The sequence below is a fragment of the Varanus komodoensis genome, unplaced genomic scaffold, assembly GCF_004798865.1.
Source record: "Varanus komodoensis strain SLA01 unplaced genomic scaffold, ASM479886v1 scaffold6_1, whole genome shotgun sequence".
Classification (NCBI taxonomy): domain Eukaryota; kingdom Metazoa; phylum Chordata; class Lepidosauria; order Squamata; family Varanidae; genus Varanus; species Varanus komodoensis.
The window spans coordinates 884,343-909,460 of NW_025336345.1; the positions used below are offsets into that span (position 1 = coordinate 884,343).

Below are 25,118 nucleotides of genomic sequence, written 5' to 3' on the forward strand. Positions count from 1 at the left end.
ACATTACTTTCACTGATTCAACCCTTTATGGAAGAGCGCATCTAGATAAGGGGAGGATAATAGGAGTTGCATATTGGAGTTGCAAGACATCACACACTGAAAGCCAGAATGTCATCTCTTTTATACTCAGCACCTTAACTCATCTCAAAAAGGTTTGGTGCATATTTCCCATTGTGTATTAATTCCTTGTAAGGCACTCAAGGTGGCTTTTGTCATTCATTTTCCCCTCTCAATCTTACCCTCACAACAACACCCTTGTGAGGTAGGTTGAGCTGAGAGTCTGTTACCCAGTGAGTTCCATGGCTGAGCGGGGACTAGAATCCAGCTCTCCTGAGTCACAGTCCCATGCTCTTAACCACTACCCCACACCGGCTCTAACAGAATTGCCTTCCAAGTGAATGTTATATCCATTCATATGAAGCTGCTTCATTTGGAGCTTGGCCTATTGGCCCATTCAATATAGTACAATAACAAGTACGGTTCTCAAGAGTTTCAGCTCAGAAGTCTTCCCAGGGAGATAGCAAAGACTGGACTGTATGCAAACTGCTGAGCTGTGGACCTTCCTAAGGGTGGATAATTCAGACTCTGTCTAGTCCATGACAGCCATGTATATATTCAGTTATACAGCTGTTCCATCCAATGATTTAAGGCATGCAAGTTCACATTTAATTTCAGAGGCAAATACCCCTAATATATGCATGTTTGTATATGACTTCTCCCATATTCAGATTTTAGTATGCAAAAAGCTGATAATCACATTGGAAAATTGGAAGAACTGTGCAGTCCAAAGAAGAACTGTGTTCTGATCCACATATCAGTCCAGAAAGTGTGAATTCAGTTGATTTACTTAAAAATATAGGCCAAACAAAATTCTCCTTGTTCTCTGTCTCTTTCATCTCTGCCATTCTTTCATTTGCAAGGCTGGGGGTATATAGTAGAGATAAGAAGGAAGAAGGAACAGATTGTTTATATAATGTTCATGATCTCGTTTTAAAAGATAGATGCACACGCACAAGAAGAAACAGAAGGACTGTTCTAAGTGCAAAAAGGTACTAGAATGATGGGGAGGGGGCAGCAGCAGTACCTTCAGCTAATTCACTATATCAAAGGCAAGTGAAGGGAAAAGAATCCGTTTAATCTGTGAGAGTAATGCGGTGAATTGAGTGGGATGCAATGAAGAGATGCACTGTGGCACCTACGCCATCTTGGAGCAGTACAAGGACGAATGTTTGTTTGGAAAGGCAAGTTACTCATAATTGGAACAGACATTTGCACCTTGTGATCACAGTTCCACCAGCTTCTCTGATCCAATCTTGGGTTCTCCATCACCATGTAAGAAGTTGCCCTCAGGCACAATGTGCTGAAAATAAATTACACGCTTACCCAAATCAGACAAGGCGAGTGTCCTACAAGATGCCTCTTGACCCTGCAGAAATCAGCAGGATGGATGGCTTGCATCGTATTTTGCCCATTGCTTTTGAATCAAATCTCCATAGAGCTGAGACAAAATTCTAGGCATACATTGGGCTTCAGTCTAGATAATGTGCAGTATGTGATGATACACTGTCAGTGGGACTCTCCATGCAAAGAGTCTGAAGGCTTTATCTGGTAGAGAAGTGATAACAAATGGGAACAGGTCACACTCCAAAGTTCCAGCCAGGCTAACGGCAAATAAATGTTTTCTTTACTGCATGGTTTATTCAGTTTAGACCCTGCAGTTTAAGGAAGCAATTGATTTCACTGCAGCTACACTATAATTAATAATAACAACAATAAAGTAATAAAGTCAATAAAGCAGCAGAATAAGCAGGACAAAACAACAAATGGACAAACAAAGGGACAAGGAAAGAAAGAGCAAATGCAACTTACATGGAAAGTAAGCCTGTGAGAATAAAACACACTTAGTCTGTTAACTAAATGAACTCCGTGGAGGTACCAGGCAGGTGGATCTAGAGACAGCATCCCAAAATTGGGCTGCCACCGTCAAAAGATCTCTTTCCCTGTTTCCCTCCTGCCGTAATTTACCTGCACCTCCACTGAGGAGATCAGCAGTAGGGTAGATTACTATGGTTGGAAACTAGCTATTTTTAATCTATTAAAGCCCTAAGTGTTCAGGCCAGTTAAAGAGTGCCTTCTTTACTTGGATCTGGTATGATGAAATGAGAGTGCTCTCTTAAGGAACCCACCACCAGGTGACTCTGGAACTGAACAGAAGACTAGAAGGGCTGCAGGTCTATTTGAAGGAAAGTCTTCTGTTTGGCGGGCCGTCCACTTCGTGCCCAGGATCAGCCCTTGCTGAAACGATTGTAATGCTATCAGACATAGCTTGCCTTACGGGTGTTGGCCTTCCAGGCCTAGCTGGAATCTGCTGGTTTTCTGTCACTCTTGCTAGTGTGGTCACATGTCCTCTTTCACAGTCTTCTATCTGAAGGGCTGCCAGATGCCTTCCCTCTCTTCGGAAAGTGTTCTCTGCATGAAAGTATGTCCAAGCCAAGCCCGGTATAAGAACATAAGGAGGAAGAAGTGAGTCTTGGAATAATTATTTCTAAATCTGCATTTATACATATAAATCAGCATAAGCACACGTTATGCCTGTGTGTCCTCGTGTGTCCTCTTTTTTGGTGAAGCATGCCTTGTTTCTGCAATTCGCAATTGCCAACCTACTCACAGATCTCTTCTGGCCAATATGTCAGTAGGAATAGAACTGGCAAGCAGCACAAAGCTTGATAATGTTGATAATGCCTGATAAAAATAACAAATCCCAGTTGGAAAAGCATCCATCACTGGTCTGGATTCAGGTGCATCTGCCCATAGTTCCACTCTGGTCTTGGTGTCCATATAAGCGAAGCCACCAATGGTAGAGCGCATGCTTTCCATCGTGCAGAAGCTCCCAAGCACACCTGTGTAATGGAGTTGCACTCCTGCCATCTACCACTGCAATCCTATGTGAGCTTCCCTGGGAATAAGTCCCACTGAATAAGTGTGGCTTATGTCTGAGTATAGACCAGTTTCACTTACCCCTGCATCTAAATGTTTTAAATCTCAAGTTATTTCCAACCAAAATATACATAAACTTGTGAGTGTTGGTAAATTCCTATCAAAAGTGAGGCTAAATTTTAACCCAGTTGCACCAGGCAAATTCAGTAGGTACAGCTGTTCTCAGCATGGAGAGGACCAGTCTGTACCTTTCTGCTATGCCATTGTTAAAGATAAGAAGCTTGTGAGAAAAACGGGGCAGCAATACTAATTCAGTGCCAGGAAGTTGGCTGAATACACAATGATCTGTTTCACATGGATTGACAACCCACCAATGTGTGGTGTGATGTGAACCTGGTGCAGTTTCTGTGGGGAGGCTTATTTTTCTTGAACAAGACACTCTGAGAAGCTTTGGTTTGTTTTAGGGACGTTCATGCCTCATTGCTTAAGGTTGGTCTCACCCACGGTGGCTTGTTTTGTTATCCAAACATGGCAGGGCAATGTCATCATGCATTGTTGGGAACCACTACAGTGTCACCTGGGCAAGAGCAGTGATTTCAGTAGTTCTGCCACCATTCTCCTCCAGCCCTTCTCGGTATGTTAGAACCTGTGTTTCCAACAATGATAATGAGGAGGAGGAGGAGCAAAACAAAACAAAACAAAAAAAGACATCAGAGAGTGATTGAAAAACTTCCACATTTTTTAAAATTTTGTTTTTGGTCCTGCACAGGTGAGCAGGAGTAATTCTGTGCTGCTAAGAGAAACCTCCATTTTACTCTGCTGGCATTTGTGCAACTTCCCCTTCCATGTGACTGCCCTGTCTCAAAAACTGCGGTTTTCTGCTCCGTGTTCCTGCTTTGGCCAACAGTGATCCCGGCAGACCAGTTGCAGAAAGGGGGCCATCACAGGGACTTCAGAAATGAGGAATTCTACCATTAGGCTGCTAAGCTGCATGCCAGGAGCTGGAGGAACCGGGTTGAGGGGGACTGGGGGAAAACAAGTCATGCCAAGCCACAGAGCACCTGATTGTCCGTTGTGCTGACAAGCAAGGAACCAACCATGGTCCCTGATTTGCAGGATGGTTTAGTATGATATGCAAACACACCCGGTGACTGAAATTCACTCAAAGTTGCGGACTTGGATAGATGAATCTGTCAGTTTCAGTTTCTCCCACATTCTACTCAAAAAGAAAAAACAATCAAGTTTCTTTCTGCCCCAGATATTGAAGAAATTCACTCATCTTGGTAAATTCTTTTCACAACTGAACTGAATCTAAATTCTCACTCATTTGTACTTCTGACAAGAAATAAGGGAATAGTATTTACAGTCCTTTCCTCCTTTCCTCCATCCAGTTTAAAAGAAAAAAGTTGTGCCCATCCTAAAGGGGCAAGGACTGCTCAGTTTTATGTTTCTTTTACGTGTTACCCTATTGCAGTAAAGAACATGCAAAATGTTTTTTTGGCAACCCAAGATATACTGTTTGGAGAGGAAGTCTCCAAAGTCATTGTGAGAAGACCAATCCCAATTTATGTTGAAAAATAAACAATGGATTTGCTTCATATAAAATTAGAGTCTCTTCTTGGAAGCTAGAGAATATACCGAAAATGCTGTTAGCAGTCTGAACTTTCTGTCTGTTCTTTTATTATATTTCAGGGATGTAGTCAAGATCACTGAATCATTATTATGAATTAGACTGACCAGCTTCCTTTGTCCCAGCTGAAATTAATTTCAAACATTTACTGTTATTATTTCTACTATGTATGAAGAATTCATTGTAAATCAACAAAATAATTGGAAAAAATTATTTCCACAGTGAATTCAGTGCATATTTTCAGCTTCACTCGAGATTTTTCAAAGGTGAAGAAGATAATAGTACCAAAAGCATTATTAAACAAACTGAGGAGTGGGCATTTTGACAAGATAAGTAGCAACTTTCTCCCATGTATTGACAGCTATTATAAGTAGACTTATAAAGCCTGGGCTTACATCTAAGCATCTGTCCAGGCAAAAGGAAGCTGACAAGCCCAATTATTATTATTGTGCTTATTCTCATTTCTGGAGATAAAGACAAATAAAGAAGGCTTGTAGCAGGGGAATAAAAGCTGATGTAATTTTAGGAAGTACAGTTTCTCCCCAAAGTGTATATACAGATTTTTTTCCCCCTTTGGTGGTCATAGAAACAAATGACTTCATACCAGCTATTTGTAGTCGGCTTCTAAAACTCAGAAATGGACATACTAAAGTCAACAATATAGCTTTAATTTTTACTTTCATGCACATGTGGTGGTAGCTAGCAATGCAATACTTATTGGGCTAGTTTGCACTAAAAAAACTTTTTTTTTGTTTCATCTTCCATGTTTATTATTTTTTACAAAGGGAAAATCCATCTTTCACTACTAGTGCAATAATGCAGAGTTTTAAATCATACAACTTAGAAACATAGAACCAGAGTGAGTCAGAAGGGGTCTCCTGGGCCATCTAGTCTGACCCCCGGCTCCAGTTGGCTCCACTCATGACATGCCTACCAATCAGAACTTCCTCAATCAGAAATGAAAGGCAGACTGTCCAAATTAATAAAAATGTTATTAGTCATATGTTAGAGTTATGTCTGATGTAAATATCCTTGCAAAAGAGCTTTCTGAGGACTGACATTGTGCATTCTTTGAATGTATTTGTATGGCAACATGATTAAATGCAGAAAGCTTTAGAGTAAACCATAGTTATGAGGTAGTACAGAGGTAATCCTGGCATCAGAATGAATCTTTCTTATTCTGATCTATTTATTTTTCAGGATAATTGAGATATCTTGAATATACATATAGATATACTTGAATTTAGTAGACTGTAGAAAGGAACAGGTTGAGTCAGCAAAAGCTAGTCCAATGTTGAATGAATGGATTCTGCTGCTAAGAACAATTCTTTCCAACTTATTTTAAATGATCTAGAATTAGTAGCAAGTAGCTTGAGTGGTTAAAACTAAAAGAGATTACAAGAAGGTCCAAAAGGATCTCTCCAAAATGGGAGGATGAGCATCAAAATGGCAGATGTGCTTCAATGTAAGTGTAAAGTAATGCAAGTTGGGGCAAAAAAAAAATAATAATAATAACTTGAGATGTATGATGATGGGAACTGACCAAAGCAATGACTGACTGAGAAAACTTTCTTGGGGTTGGGGTGGAGAGCTTGATGAAAATGGCAACCCTTCCTGTTGTGCACTTCCTGTGTGAAAAAAAGTGAACTCCATCTTAGGCATTAACTGGCAAATAAAAATGTAACTGCCTATATCACGCTGTCTTTATTCAGCTCTCTGGTGCAACACACTGCAAATATTGTGTACCTGTTAGGGTTACCTCACCTAAAATACGGCAGAGTTTGAAAGTATAGAAAAGGTCAACTGAAATGATCACGGGACTAGAACAGTTTCCCCATAAGTATAAAGGTAAAGGTTTCCCCATGACATTAAAGCCCAGTCATGCCTGACTCTAGGGGGTGGTGCTCATCTCCGTTTCCTGGCCAAGGGAGCCAGAATTTGTCTGCAGACAGTCTCCGTGGTCATGTGGCCGGCATGACTAAACACCGAAGTGCAGGAACGCTGTTACCTGCCCACCGAAGGGGTACCTTTTCATCTACTTGCATTTGCATGCTTTCAGACTGCGAGGCTGGCAGGAACTGGGACGGAGTACAGGAGCTCACCCCATCTGCAGATTCAAACTGTCGACCTTTTGATTAACCAGCCCAGTGGCTCAGTGGTTTAACCCACTGTGGAGGTTAAAACAAATTGAATTATTTAGCTTAGAAAAGGAAGGACTCTCTGGAGAAGAGCCTAATGCTGGGAACAATAGATGGCAAAAGAAGAAGGGGATGGCAGAGAATGAGGTGGCTAGATGGAGTCACTGAAGTAGTCGGCTTGAACTTAAGTGGACTCCGGGGGATGGTGGAGGACAGGAAGGCCTGGACAATGTTGTCCATGGGGTTGCAATGGATTGGACACGACTTTGTGACTAACAACAACAGAAAAGTGTCAAATAGTGGGGAGACAAGATAGAGGGGTCCAACATTCTCTCCTAGAATCTGAGAGAATGAAGCTGCTTATTGGGAGATTCAGCTCATTTAAAAGGAAGCCCTTTTTCACACAGCTCATAGTTAAACTATAGAAGTAACTTCCACAAAGATAGTGATGGTCAGCAGTCTGGGAACTGGAAAAATTATTTCAGGGTAAGGCTATCAGTGACTCCTAGCTCTGGTTACTATATGCTGTCTCCAATTCATGTCTATAAATATGTGCTTCCCCTTGGAGTTGGTGGGTGGTGGGGAGATTGGCAGGAGAGAGTCAAAGTACCACCGTCCCCTGAGGAACCCTGGTCCTGCCTCACCCTCTTCTCATGAGGATGAGAAAAACATGACAGAAAAGACGACCGCAGTGGCTTATGTAGACAGCTAGTTTTAAAACGTCATGTGAACATCCAGACAGTGCTTTTGCATGCCTCCCTCAATCCACAGGCAGTGCTTTTTTCACATAATCTGACAGGCTGCAGCCATCTGAAAAGAGAGGACCGGCCGTTCTTTGCAATCTGTTTCAAAGGCTGGGATTAACAATGATCTGAGAACAGCGTAGGAGGAGCACTGAATGCTCATCCTTGATGCACGATGATGAAGGAGGAAGAGAGGTTGAGAGGATGCTAGTGTGGACAATTAGTGGCAGCTGTAATTAGTGCATTTGATGAGTTCATACATTGCTTCATAAGGGGTGGGCCAGAAGATTGTGGATGATTATTTGCCTGATTGTGTCAAGAATATCACTTTAACCATTGAGAAAATAGAACTCCTGGAGCATGACTCTCTAGGTAGATCATGCATTGCCCAAATAGGAAATCTAGTCATAGATATTCCTATTATTATTATTATTATTATTATTATTATTATTATTATTAGCCGAGAATGCACTGGGGGTGTTATTTATTGTATAATTTAGTATTTATTTATTTTATTACTTCTGTATTTATTTATGTGTTGTGAGCCGCCCTGAGGCTTTGTTGCGATGGGGCGGCATAGAAATGTTTTAAATAAATAAATATAAATAAATATTGGGCAGCTGTATCTTCATCTGGTAACAAAGCCTAGGACTAGATCTGGTTTTAAAATGGCTTAGCAGATGGATGAGTGTGGGTTTCTCCACTGCACCTTCCTGCATTTGCCCTTCCCCTTCCCCCCAGCCCCGGAAAATGCAACAAGAGGCCCAGTCCACGTGATCCTGGCTGCCCGGAGAGGCTTTCTAAACTGCTATGAGCTATGGACAATGTGGCTTCCATGTCATTCAGGCATGAGTGTCATGGGTTCTGCCTAGCTCTAGAACTGTCCGTGAGCAATATGAGGCTTCTGATGAAAGGATAGGCTACCAGTGGGTAGCATATTCATACTGGTTGCCTGCTGACGCTGCAGCCCAACATGTTGGCTTATTCAATAATGCAAACTGGCCCAGAGAATCTGCTGAATGGGGCATGTGTCAAGTGTGAGGGTCTGCAAAAAATCAGGAGGAGGGACCTTCTGTGAACCAAGCCCTTCCCCTCACAGAAGGCAGATCTTGGACCCAATTCTCATTTGGAAGTAGTCTTGAAGTCTTAAAAAATACAGTATATTTCTGTCATATTCTTTCAATCCAAAATCCTCCTTTGTAGCACTCTGTATCCAAACTATTAGTTATTGGATCATTTTAATATTGGCTAAACCTTCTTTACCATCCACATTACTAGTTGTTGTTTAATTAGTCTGGTATTAAGCAAGCAGCTGTCTCTCTTTGCATATCATGTTTTGAAGTTGCTTAAGACAATGCACTAACAACCAGTGTAATCCACATGCACAGAATCCAGCTTTGTACTTACTACTGTCCTGCTGAGCAGTTATATGTGTATGGCAAGTGAAGGGCTGAAATGTCACACGTGTTTTCCCCTACATGCATATGAATATATTTAGAAAGACTGCAATGTGAAATATAGTACTTGCATGGAATTTCTTAGCACCCTGATACTCCATCCCACTTCATAGCTGGAAAAATGAATGTGATTATTTATTTTGAGATTCAGTAGACACAAAGATGAGATGAAGCAGGATTGACCTACTTATAGTCCCTCAGGGCAGACAGCCTGACATCTGCTAATTAAGGTACTCCATGAATTTATAATGTAATTGAATATCTCAACTCGTGCTCATAATAGTGCGGCCCCTTGATGGAGAACCTGAGTTAGCACACACCATTTCCACATTAGAATAGAAAAGTTGGAAAAGTCACCATGGGAACTTTCACTATCAAGCCTCGGGATCCAAGTCTGTTGATTTTTTTAAAATTAGATTATTACAGGGACACAGGAAGTTCCCTTTAGTTAAGTCAAGCTACAAAAACCAAACCAAACCAAAAGTTTTCACCATTATAAGCCTCCAAGCTCTATTTCTTATAAAAATAGCACTGTTTGAGCAAATAACTTGAACCCTGGTCTCTGCGATCTACCACTGAACCAGTTCAAACCAATCCAAGTCCAGCAAATTAAACAGTGCTTCAAATGGACAGATTTGCCTTTTACTACAAATTACTTCCTGGTGCATCATGTATCTCCTGCCAAAGTTGGGGGCATCTTCTAATATACTTTATTCAGACTTGTCAAAGCAGGGTGACTTTCATGGATTTGGTGACATTCGAAGAAGCAGTTAAAAAGTGGTTACAAGGACAGCCCATGTGGTGTATTGGTTAAGAGCCTGGGAATAGGATACAGGAATCTGGGTTGTGGTCCCCATTCAGCCATGGAATCAAGTGGGTGACTCTGGGCCAGTCACAGGCTCTCAGTCCCCACTACCTCGCAGAGTCGTTATGATGAGGATAAGATTAAGAGTTCTTTGGAAGGAAAAAAGGCAGGCTATAAATATAATAAATAAAGTGGTTTGGGCCACAATGGATGGCACAGTTATGTCTTGCCTGCTTGGGGTCTCTCTAAATCTGGAATGCTGCTAGGGCTTCACAGGTGTCCCATACTGAAATCATCCCTGCTCTGTGAATGCTTTTCGTTATGGAATGCAAGCTCACCTGGTCAGGCTGCACATCAGTGCACAGGCCTGGATGCCAGCACAGGAAGCTGTCAAGGAACTGTGATACTTCGCGCCTGGGTATGTTTCCAGTTTGACTTGATCACCGACACTTCCAATGTACATTGCTATAAAAACATCCAGCTGCAATTGCAGGTGTAGATCGAAGGGTTCAAGCCACCTAACTGCCTTCCTGCTCTACAGTCTTGCTCTATATTAGGTTCCTTGCACTTTCTTTTGAGTGGAAAAAAAAAGTGAGGGGAGAACTAGCTATATATGTAAAGTAGCATATGGTTTGATCCTTAGGGAATATGATAGTGATGGAATGCACAGGTGTAAAAAGAAGAGGAATCAGGACCTCACACCACCCTTCTAACAAGAGGAAGGCCATAAAAGGGCCCCAGTACTTGCTCTTCCATTCCTTCTGGAGGGGATAAAAGGAACATGGAGGGATGCAATCCAACACAATTGGAGAAGGTTGGTTTCCCCATCCTCCCAGCCACTAATGTAAGAAACAGGCATGGGATAATCCAAAGGAAGGTTCCTCAGTGCAGAACCAGACCTGCATGGAGCAACTTAGCTGCTCCATCTCAGGTGCTCCATTCTCCCCCATCTGGACCTGAAAAATCACAGGGCACATCTGTTAGGGAACAACTTTGGCTTTCAATTTCATGGCTTTGTGGAGCTTGAGACAACAGGAAAAAATGTTTGGGTGCATGGTGGACAAATTGTACATAAGAAGAGTTTGTGAAATGACAGCAGCTCTACAGGGTCAAATTTTTGTTGGGGTGGTCTTTCACATCAGCTGCTACTGAATCCTCTTAATGAGATTGAATTCAGGATCATCTGCATGCAAACCATATGCTCTGCCAGAGACCTATGACCTTTCCCTTTTCAATTTAATTGCCATTTTGTTCCTGGAGCACCATGAGTATATTTGTAGTCAGCAGCTGTCACGTCAGCTGGTAAAGATGCAACATTAGTCTTCTTCTGTCTGTTCTTAAAGGAGATGCAATTATGGATTGACACATCCACCAGTTGCACTTTCTCCTCTATTTGAATTTTTAAGGACTTAAGGGGTTTTTTTTCCCTTCTGTGTATAAAGTTACTTATGAGAAAGATATAATAGCACTCTTCAAGTAATTGAAAGGTTGTCACAAAAAGGAAGGCCAGAATTTCTTCTCAATCATCCCAGAGTGCAGGGCACAAAATAACAGGTTCAAGTTACAAGATGCCAGATTCTGGCTAAATCTTGAGGGGGGTGGGGGGGGCGGATCCCTGACTATTAAAGCAGTATGACAATGAAACCAGTTTCCTAGGGAGGTGGTGGGCTCTCCCACACTGGAGACATTCAAGATGCAACTGGGGAGCCATCTGAGAGGGATGCTTTAACTTAGAGTCCATTAGATGTGTTGCATGTTTCATAGTGCATGTGAGAGGTGGGGGGTTGCTTTAGGTTTTCTCTTCAGATATGGTCTTTTTGGGATTCTGATGTTGTCTTCTTCTCTTTTTTCAGTTGTGATGCAAGAATATAATTTGTTTGCATTTTCATAACTACACTTCAAACCGTTGTAGAAATACTTGTGTGTTAGCTAAGTCCTTTATGCAGAATTTGAGAAGGCCAGGTCTAAATTCACCTTCTCATTAATGGCAAAGTGCATAACAGGTTGAGTTAGATGTTCAGAAGGCTTTGTAGAAGACAACACCTTTCTTTCCTTCTTTATATAATTTTCTTTACTGAAGTGAATCTACTAGGCTACAAGTTTGGAATTAATCAGAGAAGACTAAAGCAGTTAAAAAAATGTTCTCTGCAAAGTTTCCCAAGGAATTCTACCATGATGAAGTTGCATCCATTCCTGGATGTTAAGCCAGCAGCTTGGTCACTGGTGCTGGGGGAAGCGCTGCTCTCCATATCATTGTCAGCATTTCAGCATTTGATTTACAATAATTGGAATGTACCATAAGTGGGAGTGAAGTTAAGAGAGTTTGACAGCATATACGCCTGAGGTTTGCAACTCAAAATATGCTGTTGCCCTCCACCATGGACAGCCTCCTCCAGAAATTGATAGATAGCCATCAAACACTCACTCCTGCGGCCTCATCCAGATCCATTCCTGAGGAGTTGGATGACAGCAACCAAACCCTTCTACATAGAAGCAACAGTGACCTTTGAAATCAGATATAAAGAATCCCAGAACTAGCTGACATGTTTCAGCATTGACTTTAGTAATGCTGTCTCTTCATCTGTTTTCTCAGAGTTAGCTTGGTCAACTGTAGCACAAGTAGAATTTTACCAAACTTCAGGTGCAGATACGTGGTAAAATATGGTGCTTAAAATCTGTTGAGAAATTGTAATCTGCATCTTTCCACAAAATACTCCCTTGGCATTTCTTCATTTTTATTCAAAGAAAAATTTATTTCCCAAAGTGACTTACAAAGACTCAAAAGGCAGGGAGAAAAATCTCACAACGTGACTAGTTACTGAAGGCAGAGAGTGCAAACATGCAATCCAATTTACAGAAATAATGTGCGAACTAAGTTACATTTCTATCTAAACAAAAAGTCCTTAAAAAGTCCCTTAGACATTTTCAAGTTTTTCAGGTTTTAACTATTTCATTTTCCATGAAAGTAAAGAATTACATTGATCTCCACAATGTATTACTAATGGAACCAGCATGTCCATGTTCCATTGTCTATATTCTACCGCATGTCTACTGTAAGTTCGGCTGCTGCCAAAAGCATGTTGTTGTCATGGATGAAGTATATTGGAAGAGTTTTTAAATGCAGTTTTCCCCCGTCTGCATGTGACAAATGTCATGCCAGATTCTTTGATAACATACTTTGCTCTTGTGAGTATGCCGAACACAACAAAATCCTGCCACTTTTAAATCTCGATTCCACTGAAGGCATCTCACTGAGGGTCTTCTGGTCTCAGTGGAGAGCAAAGAACCAACATTTACAAACTTCACTACCTATTTGCAGTGTACTTGCAATATGCCAAGGGTCAGTAGGCTATCAGCAACCTTATGATGCAAGTTATGATCTAATAAGATCAGATCAAAGCCAAGCTTCTTATGGCACAGGAGTGAGACGTTTGTGATTGCTCCATGCTTCATTCAGCAGGCTGTGGGTCTTGCAGACAAATACAGCCAAGAGAAAAGCAAGCGTGTCTGATTTCTTTTACAGTGTTTCTGACTTGCTCCTTTCTTCCCCTCTCTCAGTCTGTTCACAGTTCTCCAAGGGTGTCTATGCTATCTTTGGCTTTTATGAGAGGAGGACTGTCAACATGCTCACATCCTTCTGCGGGGCACTCCACGTCTGTTTCGTAACACCCAGCTTCCCTGTTGACACATCCAACCAATTTGTTCTTCAGCTGCGCCCAGAACTACAGGATGCCCTCATCAGTGTTATAGAATATTACAAGTGCCAGAAATTTATGTACATTTATGATGCTGACCGGGGTGAGTCTGCACACTTTATGAAGTGAGGAAGGGTGGAGGGTGGAGTAGGGTTCTTGGGGTCTTATTTGTCATGGGAAACACTTTGGCCAGCGGTTCCTATTTTATTTCTTCCATAAATGTACTAGGCTGAATTAGGCAAGGCAGCATGGCACAGACTCGGCTTCCCTCCATGCAAGCTGCAATCATCACCACCACCACCACCACCCTGACCTACCTTTGTTGTAAAGTAAAGGTGGGCCAGACTGACTTCTAGGATACGCAGCTCACAATGAATACCAATACTCTTCTTTCCAGTAAGCAATCAGGCAGAAGAACGAGGTTTCTCTAATCACTGTGCTAGAAATAAAGGCTTATGAGGAAAGAATGAAACAGCTGGGTATATTTTATCTTTGAGAAGAAAAGACTGGGATTGGGGTGGGGACATGACACCACTTTTCAAGTACCACAGACTATGCTGTGTCGTCCAGGACTGTAGGACATGAAATAACAGGCAGAAGCTACAAGGAGGCAGATTTTAGTTGAATATCAGGAAAAGCTTCCTGCCGGTTGGAGCACTCAGACAATGAATGCAACTGCCAGGGAGTTTGTGGGCTCCCCATTGTTTGGGACTGGGCAGCCATCTGCCAGGGACATTTCATACTGAATTCCTGCACTGAGCAGGGGGTTGGACTCAATAGTGTAAATGACCCCTTCCAACACTGTGATTCGATGAATGTGCTATAGAAATTGAGCTGCTCTTTCTTGCCCTGAAACTTAGAAATGGAGCATGCATGCATATAATTGTACTCACTGCTAGGATGAGAAGATACGAGAAAAGCCATTCCTGAGAATTAATCTGCATAGCTAAACTATGGAAATCACTTCCGCACGATGCAGTGATGGCCACCAATTTGGGTGGCTTTAAAGGGGGATTGGGCAAATCCATGGAGGAAAAGGCTATCATTGGCTACTAGTCCAGATGGCTATATGCTGCCATCAGTATCAAGGGCAGGAAACGTATATGGACCAGTTGCTGGGGAATGGGGGTGGGCTGGTGCTGTTGGAGTGATGTCTTGCTTGTGGGCATTCCAGAGGCAGCTGGTTGGCCACTGTGTGAACAACACACTGGACTAGATGGGCCCCTTGGTTTGATTCAGCATGGCTTTTCTTACGCTCTTATGATTCATGATTCTTTCCCTTTCTTTAAAATTCATCCCATTTCAGGTCTGTCAGTGCTTCAAAAAGTGCTGGATACGGCTGCAGAGAAGAACTGGCAGGTGACTGCTGTTAATATAATGACAACAACAGAAGAGGACTACAGGTCACTCTTCCAGAATCTGGAGAAGAAGAAAGAACGGGTTGTGGTGGTGGACTGTGAATCGGAGCGACTAAATGCCATCCTGGGCAAGGTTGGTTCTAGCATCCAGTACTGACTGCTGAGGCAGAAAACACAACAAGGGGTTAGGTCCAGGATGTGTCTTCTGTGAGACGGAGGGACCTTCTAGCCCTGCTCCATTGTTTCACCCCATTCAGCAGGCTGTCCTGAACTTCAGGGGGCTGGAGGGGTTATTCTGGGAAGGAGGAGAGGGGGAAATTCACTTCCAACACAGCAGGTGATCCAGCTTAAATCTGGATCTAACTCCAAGAGTACTGGACTGCCAGCAATACTTATTTCATAACAAATATGCTACCTTAACCCTCTATCTATTTATCTATTTGTAAATATCCCGCCCCTTTCCTTTCAAAGAACTCAAGATGGCTTACATAATCCCCCGCCTCTCCATTTTATCTTCAAAAGAACCCTGTGAGGCAGGTTAGGCTGAGAGTTTGTGACTGTCATATTTACCTCATCACAGTCTGAGGACTAGAACCTGAAGCTCCCGCATCCCCCGTCCAACATTCTAACCGCGGTGCCACTTTGCGTTTGTTGCTGATCTACTGAATAGTCTGGAAGCCAGAAAGTGCAGGGAAGGATGAAGAATTGTGAGAAGGAAACATTTGTGCAGGATGCCTTTAGCATTTTTGTTGGTTTATTGATATCAAGACACCATTTGCCTATTTAGGACACCAACATATGATGTGATATTATAACTTTTAATGCCATAATAGAACTACCCAGGTGCTTCACAAACAAGTATAACATTAGAATACAGTATAAAACAAGATTGACTATCTAAAATTAAAACATACTGAATATACCACTTTTTAAACCAAGAGGCCCAGACTAGAAGAAGAAAAAGTGTAATTATTATTAGTAGTAATATAATAATATATTAATATTAATAATATTATTATAATTGATTGATTGATTTAAAAGGCCTGGGTCAATATAAAGTTCTTCACCTGGCACTTCAAAAACTAAAAAAATGGTTACTGGGTACTTTTTATTTTTAATTAAGTTTTAATTTATTGCAATAAATATTATAACAAGGCCTCTGGACCACTGTCCCTACAAACTGAATTTTTGCTTTTGAGTTCTAATCTGCTGGATTCCATGCCTTAACATGTTCAAGTTTTGAAAGAGGAATGCTGGATTGCTGCTTCAGCAGCTTTCTCTCTACTCCTTTGGTTTTTGATATTATGTGGATCTCTGAAGCCATCAACTTTTTCCCCTCTGCTTTCCTTCCACATTCCCAGTAGGAGGGATGCCATTAATATGATTTTAAACTCATGATATGAAAAATGTGCATTCACTGTTGCAGACAAGTGTGTTGCACAGGGAACAGGTTTGAAAATATTATCACTGGTTCTTAGACAGCAAAGAGGAGTGTACAATAATGCACAATAAAACCAATGCATGGATCTTTACCACCCAATGTTTACTTAATTTATTGAATTGTGCACATTCATATGCCACCTTATTTGCATAGTATAATAAAGACATAAGCCTTTTCGTTTAAAAGCATGGAGCGTACATGAATTAACGTGCAAAATTAAAAAGATGTCCTTTTACACACTTTGTAAAGACCAACAGTTTGGGGCCAAAGTGTTTCCTGATGGAGCACATTCCACAGTTTGGGACCAATGGAAGAGATAACCCTTTTATGTGTTGCCAAGAAACTGGCCACCATGGGAAATGATGCCCTCAAAAGAGCCTTTCCTGCAGATACCTGTGCAGGCCCGTAACACGACAGGTAAACTCTCAGAGAGCCAGGTCCTGTGCCATTTAGGCCTTTGAAGGCTAGAACCTTGAATGCAACCCAGAAAGCATTTGGCTGTCCCTCTCCAGCTGCCCTACGGTCCAGGCACGGTGCTCCCATTAGCAGCTAGATCTGCAATTTGCACCAGCTGTTGCCTCCAGAACAGCCCCACACAGAGCACACTGCAGCAGTCTAAAGGTGAAGTAACCAAGGCGTTGAGAGCTGACCAAGTGAGACCACATCAAGAAAGGTTCCAGCCAGTGCACCAAGCATGACTACACAAATCACAGTGATGACGGGATATATTTCCCAAAACAACAACGCTGCAGCTAAGCCAGTGCATTGGTAGAAAACTGGCCCTAATCCACCATGTTCCTATAAAGAAAGGCAGGAGCATCTGCAGAAGTAAACGGGTGCATTTTGTAAATCCCTATACAGGGACTATGCCTGCTCTGAAGCATAAAAAATTGTCCATGACAAAAACAGCTGCTGTGCTGTAACTCTGGGATTAGAGTGTTTATCAAATTAATCTCCCAGTTCCCTTGGGCCCTTTCCATCTGCTTATTTGGATTCACCTGTTGCCTTATGTCTCAAACCTGAACTGTGATTTATGCTCCTGAGTAGCTGTTCTTTTATCCGAGAGGCATTTGGCTCCCTGGACACAAAGGATTTCTGGTTACTCAATGCAGACTGTACAACTGAAATGTAATAACAAAAGAGGAGGCAGCAGGATTTGACTCTCAAAGCTGTCATGGAGCAACCCGGTTTTCTTCTCCAGAGAACAAACTTTTATCTTTGACTACAAAGTGAGCATAAATTGGAGCATTCCCTAACGTGCTTCAGGTCTGTAGGTTCTGGCCTTCATGCACCTGCAATTTGCAACCCCACTTCTTACATTTTAACACACAGCAGGACATGTAAGCCCATTCAGAGATTAACTTTAGCTGCATTTCATTTGATTTCTGAGGAGGAGATGTTATCCAGAGATCACTAGCCACATATATAGCTGAAAAGCCTTTGCTATCCGAATGCTGATTTAACTAAGTTACAAAGGACATTGTGAAAACAGACATGCAGCCCCTTCCAGGAGTAAGCTAAGGACCAAAAAAAGGCATTACTTTACACAGGTGTTCAGTCGCCTTGATGCCTTTTCCTTTCACTCTGGACTAGGTGCAGGAGCCATGCTCAAAAACTCAAAAGACCTCCTTTCCAAGGCCTGTCCACCCACGAAACAGGGCCAGGCACCTGCATCAGGTGGCAGAGGAGAAGAAGCACCAAAATGCTCTGCTTCATGGCCCTCCAGAGCAGCCACCTTCCCTCTCCTTCCGTGGTTGTGTTCAGCTGCGGGGAACTCACCAGAGCTCCTGAGACCCACACTAATTCCTGCAAGCAACCTCTGGGGTCTCCTGAGACCCACATGGACAGCCAGGTGAATCCTGATGTGGTGCTGGCAGCAGCAAAAACTGCAAGGATGGAAAGTCTGAGAGGATGCGTGCACTGGTGGTGTGCCTTCTCTCTCGCCTGTGCCGGGTCTCACAGATCAGAGGCTGTACACCAACTTGAGGGGAGAAAATGAAAGGAGAAAAGATATAGCTGCTAGACTCTGTTAACCCTTAGCAGGGAAAAAGAACGTCTTTAGGTGCACGTGATCCAAGCTACTTATTATTTCTCTGCCTAGATGCCTTTAGTAACTAGTGCAGATACTAGAGCTCAGTATCCAACAACTTTGCCTCAGGGAGCAGGTCTTATTTTGCACCAGCTAAAATTTCAGGAGCCCTGAATGATGATGATAATGATGATCATTGTGCTGGATTCAGATACAGGAGTGAGCAGGTGAGATGGCTGAAGCAGCTTTCCTCCTCCTCTGAGGCCCTTTTATAATATGAAATATTATAGGAAAAGTTCTGCAGGCCCTACTGGAAGTGGCCACCATTTGCACAAGGCAGGGGGCCCCTGAAAATCTGGTAGTCACCTTCTCTGGATGAGTGGAGCTATTCTGTCCTGGAGCCAACCTTTTAGGATTATCTGACATACTGCATCACTTACTCTTGATGAAAAATGCTCCACACAATTCCACAATATTGTAACTGGGCATCATTACCCCAGACCCACACTGCCTTGCCAGTAGCCAGTTAACTTCAACCTCCATGCCCTCTGTTGCACAAGGTCAGATTATCCATCATCGCAAGCAGTGTTCTGGTATGCTTTTGCACCTTCTGCATTGTGTGTCAACCCACAACCAAACAGAATTTCGTAGAATTTGCTTAACTTATCTTTTTAAAATGGCTTTTAGAACTCACTAGTTTTGATTCTTCAGCCTGGAGCAAATAATTAATCCCGTGTGTGTGTGTGCAATACTTCTTGTTAAAATGGCTTTCCCAAGCCCATACTGGCCTAGTCTACAGTTGACAGTGGGTTTAACTATAGTGGGTTTAACTATAGCTAGCTGGGACCATGCTGCAGCAAATGAGCATTCTTTCTCCTGCCTATTCACTCCCTGCTTTGAACATGCTTTAATAAACAACCTGAGAGTGCTCTTCCTTGGCTCATTTGATGCAGATTTCCCATGGGTTCTTGGATTAAACTATTTATTAGAAAGAAAAGAGATGCAAAAGAGTGCAGAAGCTGTAGGGCCATTGCACTAATTTTCCATGCAAGCAAAGTGATGCTCAGGGTGTTGCAACCAAGAATTTAACTCTGTATGAAGTGAGAAATGCTTCAAGGATTCTGAAAAACAAGAAGCACTCAAGAACATATCACAAATATACGTTGCATACTGGAGCAGACAAAAGAATTTCAGAAGATTAGTCTGTTTACAGCAAAATTTTTGACAGTCTGCATCATGATAAGCTATGGATGGTACTGCAGGTGTGTACCTCAACACTTGATTGTCCTGATGTGTATACCTGTATTGTGGACAGGAAGCTACTGTTAGGGCCAAATATAGAGAAACAGAATGGTTTCCTATAGGCAAAGGTGCATTTTATTTCCTATCTGTTCAATGGGTATGTAGAACATATCATGAGGAAAGCTAAATTAGGATCGGAAGAAGAAGGAATGAACATTGGCAGATGATACAGCAATAATTTAAGATATGCTGATGATGCCACATTACTGGCAGGAAGAAGCAAGTAATTGAAACAATCCGAGATGAAAGTGAAAGAAGAAAGTGCAAAAGTGATACAGCAGCTATGCATTGAGAAAACAGAAATCATGACTGCAGAAGAATTATACGATGTTAATGTCAGCAAGGAAGAAATTGAAATTTTGAAAGATTTGACATGCCTTGGCTCAGTCATCAATTCAAAAGGAGGCTGCAGCCAAGAAATTAGAAGAAGAATGAGACTTGGAAGGGTAGCAATGAAAGAACTGAAAAAGATCATCAAGTTTAAGGACATTTCACTGGAGACCAAGTCCAAGATCATTCATACTGTTGTAATTCCAATTACTTTGTATGAGTGTGAAAGCTGTAAGGTGAAGAAAGCTAACAGGAAGAACTTGATGTATTCCAAACATGCTGACGGAGGGGAGCTTTATGCATAAACTGGACCAGCAGAAAGACAAACAAGATCAAATCATTCCAGAACTATCCCTGGAAGAAAAATTGCACAACTGAAAGTGCCATACTTTGGACACATCATGAGAAAACAAGACTCACTAAAGAAGATAATCATGGTAGGGAAAGTTGAAGGAAAAAGAAAAGGAACGTTAACGATGGGATGAACATAAAGGAAGCCACAGCTTTGTGTTTGTAAGAACTGAGCTGGGCTTTCAAGGACAGGACATTTTGAAGAATAGTCATTCATAGGGTCGCTTTAAACTGGAGATGGCTTGATGGCACATGACAATAAGAAACTGAGTCAATACAGTTTTGGCCTAGAGAAAGAAAATGCTAGTGCGGATGCATTATAAGAATCGAATGGAAGGGAGCAGTTTTTCAAGCAAGGTCTTTTCTGTCATAATACTAAAATTCTGAGAGCTGTTTCACCAAATAACTTTCGTTCCCAGAATGCAGCTATTAAAAGAAAAAGAACAACATTTAAGATCAATCATCAGCATTACTAGTCTATACATGCTGAAGGAAGTCATTGCATATAGGTCTATGTAAACAAATACATTGATTACCAGTATCTTGTTTTTATGGTTTGTTCGTGGGCTTCTTTGTTTTGTAAACTACCCCATAAAACAGATTCTTAAAGTTACTTTCTAGACCTACTTTGCTGGATTTCTTTTCACGTTTCTGACCTGCAGTGAAAGCTCTTCAGGCTGCCCTGTTTCCTTTACCAGCCCAGTGTTTCTTCTGCAAACTATGATGGAACAGAAGTTGCTTTCTAACTTTAGAGAAATCCATGTAACAAAAATGAGCTTTTCGCCCCAAATCATGCTGATCTGCAGCAGTTCCAGACTCATTTACTTCAGTCATTATTTAATTATCCCACCCAGGAGATCTGCATAGTGTGAAAGGTGGTGGAGCCTTACTTATTTGTATCCAGAAGTGTTAACAAATGTCTGTTCTGATAACACTAATTGAGGTGCTGGGATATTAGCATAGAAGTCAGACAGCTTTAATGTATCCTCCAGAGCTTTGCAGCTGGAGAAGACTAAGGCAGGTGAGCCAGTTAACATATGAACAAGTGTCCAATAATTTCTAATCCGTTTGGTGATAATTGTAATGCCAGGGATCTTTATGACATTGTTTTAGCATTCCTGCAGATTTCACCTGGGTATTGATGCCTAATTGAAAACCCATTCACATCTCCATTCTGTGGGCATGTGCTTTTAAACAAGAAGAAAGGATTTAATTGGTATTGTGCCTAGTCTTGTTTATAGCAGGAAACCTAATAAAAGAGAAGGGGAGAGGTGAATAGCCCAGAACTGTTCTACTTGGCTAGCTACTGCTCTTTCTATTCCAAACAGGTCTTATCACAAATCTTTTTGTTAATGTTAGTCTGAGAGGAGCTGGGCACAAATGTATCCAAACAAATGGATGCAAGCAGAAAGCCGATGAGAAAAGGTGGGGAACAGTGTGACCAACTTTGCCCTTTAGGAACAGTCTCGTCAATTCCGCAATGGCAACAATATTTATTATTGGCCAGAAAACATGACAGCATCATGAGCTGTACAACATTTATATGGACAAAGAGCTGTAAAACTGTCTATATGCAGCTCCACAAAGGTCATGACGGTGAAGAGAAGACAACACACAACGTTCTTTCTATAGGAGTAGCTTGCATATAAACTTACAGCTCCGTAGCCATCTTCCTCACACGCTCGATTGGAATGCTCCGGGGTAATGAGACGTTCTTCAGCACAGGCACAGATAAAAGCTGCCCCGCAAGCTCTATTGCAAAGGGTGCAGAACTGATGTTTATTCAACTTGACTCGAGTAGGAAGAATAGGAAAATAATTCAGCTTGATAACCCTGCTGCACGATGGAGAATTTTCATCACATTTATAGAATGACGGCATTCCTTCTGAAGGCTGTAGTTGCAGTAGACTAGCCAGGAAATGCCTTGAGCACTACTTTCAGGGTACGCTGTCCATCTTTGCTTGCTTCTGGTGCCTCTGGTTGAAGACCTGTGCCTGGATGCCATTCCACCAGGGAGTCATTGAGGGTGAGGCAAGGAAGCAGCAGGAGAGAAGGACTGGCACGACGAGGTCTCAGTCCGGTTTAAGCTAACTATTTTTCTGAAACGCCAGCCTGGAAAAGTGTTAGAGGCCTCTGCTCTGATTGTTTGCCCTGGGGACCAAATCCATGCCTCCAATGGTTCCAGACCAGGCCTCTTAGATTCCCCAGATGGCAGCACTCCTTTCTCAGGCTCCAACTCCTTTTGGTTTTGGTCCCATGCCTTTCCCCCGTGTCCTGCCCAGCACTAGAATATGGTAGCCAAGAGCTTCTCTGGAATGAGACTTAACCCTTATGCTGAAAGATGCTTTGTGTCCCTGGCATAAACCTCAGCTATACGGTTCACACCTTGACAAAGAGGGCCTCTTCACATATGCACCACAACCAGGAGGTGACAGAATGGAGCAATTTTTAACAGCTCAAGACGTGGTGATCACTGTAGCTTAGATGGCTTTAGGAAAGGATCACTAAAATTCAGAATGGCCAGATCTGTTGCGTTATATTGACCATGACTGTAAAACTTCTGGCTGGCTGCTTTTGAGTGCAGAATGATGGACTAGTGGATGGAACTAAGTCTGATCCCGGAAGGCAATTCTCACACTGTTGCATTACACTCTTCACTCATGCTTGGGCTTTCCCCTGCTTCTGCTGTAATGTGCAGAGAAGAGACTTACAGCTCTCTGCATCTGTGAGCCCCAGACCACACCAGGAGTTCACAGAGGTCACTCCAGGTGAAATGTGCAAGCCCCACGTGTAATCACCGGGAAGGCAAAAGGACAACTCCCGCGGCCTTCTGTATCTCGGTCTAATGTGAAAAGCAGCTCTGGGAGACATGACAGCAGACTTCTCCTCCCCTAATCTCCCAAGATCAAGAAAAGCAGTTTGGTAAACATTGTGATACACAGCTAATGTATTCGCATGTATCTCCTTTTGGGATACAGCAGCTGCACCTCCTTCGCCATCTCTCACTTGCTCATTCCGATCATGCAGAAACTGTAACCTCGCGTGTTAAGGCTACACCAGACACCACTTTAAATGTGTGTCTAGAAGCTGCATCTCTTTCTCTCCAGAGGAGGTGCAGGAGCCCTGCTCCAAACTAACAGCCTGGCACCGGGGCCTTTTAAGACCCAGACCAGGCTCTCGGTGCTTATCCTGGAATTTTTAAAAAATGAAAAGGAGACACAGCTGCTTGACACACGTTTAAAGTTTTGTTTATTTTGGCCCTCGGAGATCTTCTAGCATGAATTTGAGAGTAGCAATTTGAACTAGTCCTGATGCTAATTTTGTTATTTATAGCATAACCAGGTGAAAATAATTACAAAGATGAAAGAGGTACAGACAGAACACTCCTCGCTTTACCAGTAAATGGCTATGTTAAATAAAATATCTTGTCTTTCACCATTCCAGATCATAAAGCTCGGAAAAAATGGGATTGGATACCACTATATCCTTGCAACTTTGGTAAGCTGAACCTTGATTGCTTCTTGTTACCTTTTAATGTGTGTTTTCTGATCAATATCTTTTTATTGGTTAAGTTTGCTGAGCATTCCTATGTCTGTTTCTCTGAGAGTAAACCCCATTGAACACCATGCAACTTCCTTCTGAATAAGCATGTATGACTTGTATGTTCAAGCCACTTTCTGCAAAAGCTAACAATGGTGCAATATAAATTCATCAGTCGGTCAATCAAGGATAGTGGAGTGAAATCCTTCAGCCAAGTGCATGTAGCAGCATGGACGGAAGCGCGCATCACCGCATGTCATGTTCTACAAGGACTCTTGAAAGCGATTGCCATTGTTGTGGAGCATTAACTTGGCCCAACCTGATACAATTAGGAAGGCAAAGATGAAATAGGAAGAGAGGCTCCTACCATTCCCCGTCCCCTGATTCCCATCAGCTAACCAGACTGTTCAGGGACAAGAACAATAAATCTGCATGGAGACCTCTTTATTCATGCACCAGCTGAGTTTATAGTGAGCCAATTGTTCGTTTATGGTTCACCATAAATTCGGCTGGCACATGAGTAAAGAGGTCCCCATGCTGATTTTATAGAGTTGTTGTGACCCAACCAGTTCCCAGACTATTTAGTTGGTGCAGCCTTTCCTATCCTTCAAGATGTTTTAGTGTACAATTCTGTTCTTCCTTGGCCATAATGGTTGGGGCATATGGGGGTGACTTTCCAAAATATTTGGCAGAGCCCAGGTCAAAAAGGCTATATTAGCATTTATTTATTTATTATGTATATTGTTGTACAATTTAGGCCAGAAGCCTGCACTGCCAGTACAGAGTAGTTTGGCTGCCTATGATTGCTAGCTCTTCAGTTCACACTTACACGGTAAACACAACACACCACGGCTCACACAAAGTAGCTAGCATTAATCTGCAGGAGTATCAGTATCTTCTGGGCTCTTTCACTGCTGCTCCTGCAGGTCCAGTACTGACTGGTCTTCTTACTCCCACACAGGTCACTAGCTCCCCAGCAAAGTGGGTACCTATTTATCTACTCACACTTTTACACAGTGCTTTTTTTGTTAAAAAAAAAAAAAAAAAGGTGCCAGAACTCACGTCTTGGGGTCACACTTTTACACAATGGTTGCCGCTGGCAGTAAGCACTCAGCGCACGACCACACGACCGATCCCAAGCTGAGCAGCATCCCAAGCCGAGCAGCGCCCTCACAATCAGCGCCAACAATCAGCGCAGGCACACAAGCAGCCCGCAGGCACTATGTTAATGATTTTTGCCACCAATCTGCTATGCCCAACAGGTCGATTCATAATCACTTGGAAAAATCCATCAAAAAAAGGTGCCGGAACACCATTCCGGTACGTTCTATGACAAAAAAAAGCCCTGCTTTTACACAATTT

At 42.3% G+C, this 25,118-nt stretch overlaps 1 protein-coding gene across 2 annotated transcripts in view; it reads left to right on the forward strand.

Annotated features, from left to right (window-relative positions):
- Window positions 1-25,118, forward strand: part of GRIA1 (glutamate ionotropic receptor AMPA type subunit 1) — a 217,203-nt gene that overhangs the window by 91,165 nt on the left and 100,920 nt on the right. For both annotated transcript variants that reach the window (XM_044451009.1, XM_044451008.1), the window contains exons 3-5: window positions 13,269-13,508; window positions 14,712-14,896; window positions 23,661-23,714. In XM_044451009.1, the coding sequence (XP_044306944.1) occupies window positions 13,269-13,508; window positions 14,712-14,896; window positions 23,661-23,714 (479 nt within the window). The remainder of the gene's footprint in view (window positions 1-13,268; window positions 13,509-14,711; window positions 14,897-23,660; window positions 23,715-25,118) is intronic.